The sequence below is a fragment of the Octopus bimaculoides genome, chromosome 2 (assembly GCF_001194135.2).
Source record: "Octopus bimaculoides isolate UCB-OBI-ISO-001 chromosome 2, ASM119413v2, whole genome shotgun sequence".
Taxonomy (NCBI): domain Eukaryota; kingdom Metazoa; phylum Mollusca; class Cephalopoda; order Octopoda; family Octopodidae; genus Octopus; species Octopus bimaculoides.
Window position 1 is genome coordinate 44,369,419 of NC_068982.1, and position 9,762 is coordinate 44,379,180.

The following is a 9,762-nucleotide window of genomic DNA, read 5'->3' on the forward strand; positions in this document are numbered from 1 at the left end:
TATATATATATATATATATGTATGTATGTATGTATGTATGTATGAATATGATGGATTTTCTCATCGCGAACGACAGCTGAGGGTTCAGTAAAAGAAAGCGGTAATTACTTTCAATGGACACGGATGTGTCTATCGAGGCCTGTTGGTGCTTTTGCAGACCTTTTGGCAAATGGAACAAGTTGAGGATCATTTACTACGCTTTTTTTTTTTTTTATCACAGGCTGAAACTTCGAAGTCACGGATACCACTCTTCTTGAGAAGTGTACACGCACAGTTGCACCAATACTAGAATGACTGAAGATGAGTAATTCTGAGGGACGCTTGTTGCAGAAAAATAATAGAAAATTGGGTGCTAACAGACTAGTGTGCTAAGAACTCTCAATTAAATTTACAATCTGAATGACGAGAAAAGAAACTGTTTATTTGAATAATAAATTCTGCTCAAAATAAAATAATGGGGAACCTAGAGGTTTTTTTAAATTAAAATTAATGAAATTTGTGTTATCTTGTTTTTTTCTTTAAATAAATTACTCATTTGAATAATATTCTTCTCATTACTAAAACGTAGTTTTTAATTAATTAAAAACACTTCGTTTAAGTATGTTACTGCACACTTTACTATTAATTTATCATGCAGCAGTACAATCATATATGCCTTGGTGCAGTACCAGGCAATGGCTCTCTAACTGAGCATCACAGTCATATGTTGAGAGGGATTCTTTGGAATTTGAATAATTCATCTCTGGAAACAGGAATGTTTCGTTCATCATCATTAAAAAACCCTTGTTCTTGGATCTTCTAAGCAGGATGGGCTACTCGACCCGAAGAAAATTCTAACTGGCACCTGCAAGCTCATGAGTTGTTTATTTTGATATGAGGTCCCCAAATTGCACACATATGGTGTCGATGCACGTGCCTGTCGTACCCTCATCAAATAGGTAGTCATTATGGGTATATTGACCTTTATATATTGGTAGACTAGTGTCACTTTGATGGCATGCGCTGCTCTCCCATTCAATAATACATATATATGCGCATGTATATATGTATGCGTGTATGTATGTATGTATGTATGTTTGTATGTATATGTGTGTACGTATGTATGTATGTATATACAATGTATATATATATATATATATATATATATATATATATATATATATATATATATATATATATATATATATTTGTGTGTGTGTGTGTGAGCGTGTGCGTGTGTCATCCAGTTATTCTTCGTTTCATCATCATTTTTGGGATAACTGCGTCGTGTGTTTGCATCCACTGTAATATACATATACATACACATATTCATGCATACGTGCATGCGTATGTACGTGCGTGGGTGTGAACGTATGTATGTATGCATGCATGCAGGTGTTAAGCGTACGATCAAGTAATGTAACCATCTAAGTCTTTTGAGAGTTTGGAACAATAATCGAATTACATTTTAGTCGTAAATTCTCAATAGTTTATGACTTACGACCAGACTTTGAATAAACTGATTATATCGAATAACTGTTATATTAAACAGATCACATCATAGCTGATTGTTATGAAGTTTGTTTCACAAAAACGAGGCCCCAGAGTTCGTTCGGTTCTACTGCGTGGTATTTTAGACGAGTGTGTTTTAGCATAGCTTCAGCACGCTCCAAACCTTGTGATTGAAAGTGATGAGATATAGTATGGATGGTAGCTGGAATTCTAAAGGTCTAACATTGTTACAGTAAATCTGTCCGAGAATTACATTAAGGATACACTTGACTGAGGAATATTCGGCCACTAGCACGCAAATTGAAAGAAACGATAGTACAGTTGATCGAGCAATTGAAAACTCATCATGGAAACCGACGAAGATCATATTCTTTGTTTTGTTATTTTGTTAACGAGTTAAATAGCCTGAAAAAATGTGAAAGTAGTTGATTGGTCTGGAGGTGATAACAAGATGAAACACAGTGAAGATAACAGCGTAGTTAACGGCAGCAGCCAAAGCAGAAAAGATAAGATTAATAAATATTAAGAAAGTGTTTAATTAAAGCAATTATTAAGTGTAAATTACTAATTGTTTAAATGAAAGATCTCATATTACGATTATTATCTATTTAAAAAACTCAAGAGACACTAATTTGACTAATATACTTAACCTGAAAAAAAAAAATAAATAAAAGGAAAACTGAAGTCGCCATTGTGTTATAGATTTAGATAGAAGCAAAGATATGTGAGTAAATAGTTGGATTGTGCTGGGAATATTAAGTAGATAACTTTGTTTACCTGAATACTATTTAAAAACAAACTAGATGGATCGACTGTACATGCTCAAGAGCGAAAGACTAAATTTGTCTCTAGGTTTAACGCACCACATGATTCTAGGCAGTCTGTAGAGGAAGTACTTCCTCCTACTCTGAGGCAAGCATTCGGAGCATGTCTCTGGTCTAATGACAACTTAATACTTTGATGTCATACTTCATATTAAGTCAACTCTAGAATTTTAGTTTTTTTGGACAGTATTCCCCTCTCCTCCTCACCCACGGAGGTCATTCAAAAACTCATTATAAGTGCTAACCTTCCTCCCTGCAGCTAAAAACATTGAAAAATAAAATGTATCTATGTCTATATGTGAGCTTGTTTACGTGTGTGCATGTGAATATTTATATGCACAGTGCGTTTGGTGACATCATCATCTCATTTATGTGGACAATAATTTCATATAGACTAGATTTCTTTACTTCGTTTTTCTTTTCCTCTCAACAGATGTCTTAGATTAGGGGCATTTGATGGCTTTTATTACAAGAAAGACAGACATAAAGCTGAAAAGATTTAATATATTGCCCCAAAAAAACTGCACGGTTTGCAATCAATAATGTTTTATTGCAAAATATTACAAGTTAGCGAATTTAGCCGTGGTTCCTCATGCTCTCATTACTGCTTGGTATATTCATGTCAGTGAGAAGATACAAATAAAGGAAAGGAATACGCAAAAGACACAAAACACTTTAAATGGTTCATAAATATACTACCATGAAGAGCTAAATAAAGTGACTCAGAAGAAATTGGAAAGAAACATTGATATCAATAACTAGTTTAATGTTGCTTACCTGCTGTCCAGTCTTCCCAATCTTCTACTGGTTCATAACTTCCGTGTACATATCGATAAAGTTCCCAGAAAAACGAAGCCAACGATATATTCTGGCCGGGTGCAAGGGATATAGATACTCCGAGAGACCAGTCATTTCTTATTGACAACTGACCGTTGCAATTAAATACGCAACTAGTTAAATGATAATAATAATAATGATAATAATAATAATAACAACAACAACAACAATAATAACAATAATAATAATAATGTTTTCAAATTTTGGCACAAGGCCAGCAATTTCAGGGAAGAGGCAAAGTCGATTACATCGACCCCAGTACTAAAATTTATCGACCCCGAAAGGATGAAAGGAAAAGTCGACCGGCGGAAATAGAACTCAGAACGTAGCGGCAGATGAAATACTAAGCATTTGCCCGGTGTGCAAACGATTCTGCCAGCTCGCCGCCCTAATGATAATAATAATGATGATGATAACAATAACAACGATGATTTCAAATTTTGGCACGAAGCCAGCACGCTCGGAAGATGGGGTAATTCGATTACATCAACCCCAGTACTCAACTGGTACTTATTTTAATGATCCCGAACGAATGAAAAGTAAAATCGACCGCGACGAAACTTGAACTCAGAACGTAGAGACGGATGAAATGCCGCTAAGCATTTTGCCCAGCGTTCTAATGATTCTACCAACTCGACGCCTTAATGATAATAATAATAATGATGATGATGATAATAATAATAATAATAATAATAATAATAATAATCCTTTCTACTAATAGTACAAGCCCTGAAATGTTGGGAGGAGGGGGATAGTCAATTACATCGACCCCAGTACTCAACTGGTACTTATTTTAACGATTTAACGACCACGAAAGGATGAAAGGCGAAGTCGACCCCGGCGGAATTCGAACTCAGAACGTAAAGACGGACGAAATGCCGCTATGCATTTTCCCCGGTGTGCTGACGATTCTGCCAGCTCACCACCTTGATGAATATTAATAATAATAATAATAATGATAATAACAATAATAATAATAATAATAATAATAATAATAATAATAATAATAATAATAATAATAATAATAATGATGACGATGATAATAATAATAATAATAATAACTATAACAACAATAATAGCAACAACAACAACAATAATTTTTTCATTTTCATAAATCATAAAAGGCCCATTAATTCATAAAATTAAAAAAGAACATATTCAAAGGTGTCTGAAATTATCTGAGGATAAACACAACGAAGTTATAAAATAAGGGGAAGAGACGTTATGCACTATATTAAAAAAAAGTTTAAAAACTTTCGTCGACGACGACGACGACGATGATGATGATGAGGAGGAGGACGAACGACTTCCATAATGAAAATCATATCATGGCATTTCTATATTTTGCTCTTTCTTGTAACTTTTTATCGACTGTTGAGTGTCTCCTCTCAACGAGATGATCTTTTAGAAAGTTTATGTTTTTCATAACATAATAGCGAGATTCTCCTCTCCATCTCGAGAGACTGTTTGCAGAATTCTATTATGTAACTATAAATACTTAATCGATCAACCAACAAGAGCCACATAGCTCAACATCTATTACAAAACCATTCCTTTTCATAATGCCTGACATGCCATTCAACAAAAGTATATTAGCAAACAGCTAAATCAGCACAGACATGGCCGTGCGGTTAAGAAGTTCGGTTCACAATCACTTGGTTTGGGGTTCGACTTACTGTACGGTACTTTTGGCAAAGGCTTTATACTGTAGTAGCCTTGGATTAACTAAAGCCTTGTGAGGAAAATTTGGTCGTTAGAATGTGCGCGAAAGTCCGTTGCACGTAAGTGTATGTTGTTGTTGGCACTCCGTCATTACGACGTCGAGGGTTCCAATTGATCCGATCAACAGAACAGCTGGCTCGTGAAATTAACGTGCAAGCAGCTGAGCACTCCACAGACACGTGTACCGTTAACGTAGTTCTCGGAGATATTCAGCGTGACACAGTGTGACAAGGTTGACCCTTTGAATTACAGGCACAACAGAAACAGGAAGTAAGAGTGAGAGAAAGTTGTGGTGAAAGAATATAGCAGGGTTCGCCACCATCCCCTGCTGGAGCCTCGTGGAGCTTTTAGGTGTTTTCTCTCAATAAACACTCACAACGCCGGGTCTGGGAATCGAAACCACGATCCTGTGACCGCGAGTCCGCTTCTCTAACCACTGGGCCATTGCACCTCCACACGTAAGTGTATGTACATATAAACAAACGTGTGATATTAGTGAAGGATGGCAGAACCAGTAGGAGGTTGAGTGAAAGTACCTTGTAGTAACTGAGTATGTCCCTTTACGTTCAGGATGACTTTGCAGTACTTTACAAGATCAGTAAAATAAATCTCAAAGTATTGAATAATCAATTGTGAAATATATTTTGGACAAAGGCGGTGAGCTGGCAGAAACGTTAGCACGACGGGCGAAATGCTTAGCGGTATTTCGTCTGCCGTTACGTTCTGAGTTCAAATTCCGCCGAGGTCGACTTGTCATTCATCCTTTCAGGGTCGATGAAATAAGTACCAGTTACGCACTGGAGTCGATGTAATCGACTTAATTCCTTTGCCTGTCCTTGTTCGTCTCCTCTATGTTTAGCCCCCTGTGGGCAATAAAGAAATAAATATATTTTGGACAACATTCTTTAAGACAACAGGCTGTGATTCGAGGAAGATTTGATTGTTATTTCTAGCAGATTGAGAAGCCACATAGAGGTTCATTCATTTGCTCGTCCTTATTAGCTTGTAGATGGGTTCGGTAACATTAGAAAATAAATAGGCCATGTAGAAAAATATGTCTGGAACGGGTAATGAAGATTAAAATCCTTGAAGGCAGTGTGCTCCAGCAAGGTCGTAGCTAAATCACTGAAACCAGTCGACAAATAAAAGAAAATAACAAAGGATCCATCTTGTGACTACGTCATTTCATTATGTTCTTCCTCCTTATCCACTGGTATTTTTATATTGGTTTCAAATTTTGGCACAAGGCCAACAATTCTAGAGAAGGGGTTAAATTGATTATATCGACCTCAGTGCAAAAGTGGTACTTATTTTATCGACCCCGAAACGATTAAAAGCAAAGTCGACCTCAGCGAAATTCGAACTCAGTATATAAAGCCGGACAAAATGCCGCTAAGTTCGAATTCCGCTGGGAGTCGACTTTGCCTTTCATCCTTTCGTGGTCGAGAACATAAGTACCAGTTGGGTACTGGGGTCGATGTAATCGATTTACTTCCACCCCCGAAATTGCTGGCCTTGTGCCAAAATTTGAAGCCAATATTAAACGTGACAATCGCACCCAGTCATTAATTAAAACTGATATCTTTAACTGCTCTTTTATATTATTACACATTGACTCCCTACTGAAATCATGAACCAATCCCTTTATGCTGTTCTTCATTTCGACGAACACCACTCCGTTCATGCATTCTTATTCAAAACACGACTGTCTTCATTAACCGTTCCAGCCATATTTTGTATCCGACTTATTGTATTTCCTAATGTTACCGAACCCATTTACAACTATAGGGACGAACAAATGAATGATCCTTTGCGTGGTTTGTCGATCTACTAAAAATAGCAACTAAATCTCCATCAAATCACAGCTTATTGTCTTAAAGAATGTTATCCAAAATATGCTTGATAATAGAAAGACGAGTGGTCATAACAGTTATGTCGTTGATCATGTTTGCTTGAGTAGGACAGACGTACGATTTTTGATTGAGCAGACCTATGATTAAGAACATTACTGTCTACCAGTTAGAGAGACCATGTAGAAAGCACATTTATTTGGGTATTGCTGGTGATGCCAATGTTGTTGGTGCATGCAATAAGAAACTTCGGAGAGGGTGGGTGTCTTTAGGAAAAAAAAAACTTTGTTAAATCTATTGGGAATCTTTTTTTCTAAATCTGAGTTTACTTCTGCTTTCAAAAATTTCACAAGTAAATATTCACACCAACCTGTGTCTTCACTATACTACTGAGGATCTGCATAGTATTTCACTTGTTTTACTATCAAGGTTTCTTTGTTTTCTTTTTCTACTTAATCAATTGCTATTCTAATAATGATGGCTTCTTTTTCTATTTAAGAAATTATTTTGTTTCTACATCTTTGCTTACTTGAATGTTAATCATTTTGTTAAATCTGTGATCACTTCTGTAGCCATGATTTTTACTCGCTAATATTTGCACCAGTTCAGTTCTGTCTTTAAGAATTCTCCTCTCTCTTAATTTCAGTAGTTCAATTATTATGAAGTAAGCTTTCTTTTAGCTTTCTCAACTATTTCCTCCTACGTTAGACAGCTGTTGATGGCCTGTTTACTACGATTCCAACCCTAAATTATAGATCTAAATCCAGCTCTTATTATACATCACATTTTAAACCCGTTTTTCTCTTTCTCTCCCTCTCTCTCCACTTATCTCCCCCTACCCCTCATTTTCCATCTAGTATTTCCCCAATCTCTATACAAACTGTGCCCTTACAATGAAAAAGATCTTGCGCAATTTGGAAAGAAAATTTTTGAGAGAATTCCTCTTCGTCTACGCTAATATCTGTGATCTTCTTTTCAACCTTAGTAACTATCCATCACTTCCTAGAAATACAGTAACCACATATTATTTGCTTCATACAAAAATTTCTTGTATCCTAGCTATAACCTAACAATGCCATCTGTATTTTGTACATACTATACTCCAAAAGTGGTGCCTGTGCCTACATGGAATCGACTTTACCACACTGCTCCAAACTGTCCCTTTCGATGTTAACAATATCCAATTAATTTGGCTCAAGCACTCTCTTTCTCATTTCACTGTTTCTGTTTTTAATTCAGCTGTTTCAGACATTCACAAAACTTCTCCCACTACCAACAGTTGCGTCGAGAATATCTCTCCCATCTCTCACTGAAGCCATCATTGCCAATGTTACCCCAATACACAAAACTCTTCATGGCTTCCACAATTTTTGCACGCAGATATTAGCATAGAGGAAGAAAAAATTCGCTCAAAAGCTAGTGGCTGAACTGTCTGCAAAAGTTCGTCTTCTCCCAGACCCATAATCCTCGCTCTTTGAACGCTGTCGTTCTCTTTCTCATCTCCAAATGGCTAAAAACAACGCAACAGGAAATCAGCTACCACCATTAACTAGGAGGCTTTTTCTCATCACGTAGAGCACAGGCTATACAAAGACTTTTACTAGAAGGAAAGATAAATGGCAAATGCTTGAGAGGGAGAACTAAAGCAAACTGGTTTGATAACATCAAGAATAGGACCAAAATATTGGTTTCAAATGTTGGCAGAAGGCCAGTAATTTCGGAGAATGGAGTAAGTCGATTATATCGACTCCAGTGCCTTTTGGTACTTATTTTATCTGCCCCGAAAGGGATGAAAGGCAAAGTATACCTCGGCGGAATTTGAACTCAGAACATAAAGACGGATGAAATGCCGCTTAGCATTTTGCACGGCGAGCTAACGATTCTGTCAGCTCGCCGCCCTTGGGGCAGGACAAAAATATTACAAGGTGAATGTGTTAGAATGAGAGAGAAAAAAATCGAATGGAGACCCTTAATATCTAACCTGCTGAGAGCTGGTGTTACCCTATGATGAGGGCGTTAAAAACCAGGCAACGAATTACATCAGCTATCCTTGTCGTATGAGTATAAATTGAAGTTTCTGTCTAAAAGGCAACGACATAATTTCACTGTAGTAATACTTCTTTATTCCTATGTTAATTATTTGAACTTTCAATTTCGTAGGTGTGTTGCTTCTATTTGACATCTAGTGGGGGTAGAAATAGTCACGTAGTGATGTAATTGTAGTTGCTATTGTTGGTGTCATCGTCGCCGTTGTCGACAGCATTGTTATTGTCGTTGTTTAAAATAGATTTATGATATGCTGCGATGGGAAAAATATACGTTATCGATTTTTCTAATGAGACGCTTTCGGTTATCGATCTTCAAATTTTTTTTTTTTTTTTTATAATGTCTATAAAATTGATGAAATGGTTTGGAACACAATATCGAAACGAAAATAATACATTCTCAACACTTTATTAGAATGCCAGAGTATGTTAAAGCAGACATCAGGTATTCTACAACGTACAGCCATAGCTTTCTAAAACACACATTTACATCCCGTCCATCTGTATGTCAGTCTGTCTATCTGTCTGACTCTCTCTCCTTTCTTTCTCATTCTTTCTCTCCCTTTCTCTCCTTCTCTATCTACCTACCTATCTATCTCGTACACACATAAACATACATCCCCGCGTTAGACACGCATATATATTTTTACAAGGAAAAGGCTTGCAGATACAATCAAGTTCCGGCTATTTAGCTTTCGTCGGACTGTCTTACATATACATACTTATATACATGCAAACACACGCACACATACGCGCATACATACTCATATATATATGTTTATGCATATGTATGTATGTATAAACATGCATGCATACATTCATATATATATACATACATATATACATATATATGTGTGTATATATATATATATATATATATATATATACACACATACGTACATACATATATATATGTATATATATTATGTATATGTATACATAAGTATATGTAAGTATGTGTGTATATATATATATATATATATATATATATAT

General features: G+C 36.1%; 1 protein-coding gene across 1 annotated transcript in view; it reads right to left on the reverse strand.

Moving 5' to 3' along the window:
* LOC106879406 (uncharacterized) overlaps positions 1–9,762 on the reverse strand; it is a 109,772-nt gene that overhangs the window by 11,617 nt on the left and 88,393 nt on the right. Inside the window, exon 3 of the mRNA XM_052965843.1 lies at positions 3,093–3,265. Within this exon, the coding sequence (XP_052821803.1) occupies positions 3,093–3,265 (173 nt within the window). The remainder of the gene's footprint in view (positions 1–3,092; positions 3,266–9,762) is intronic.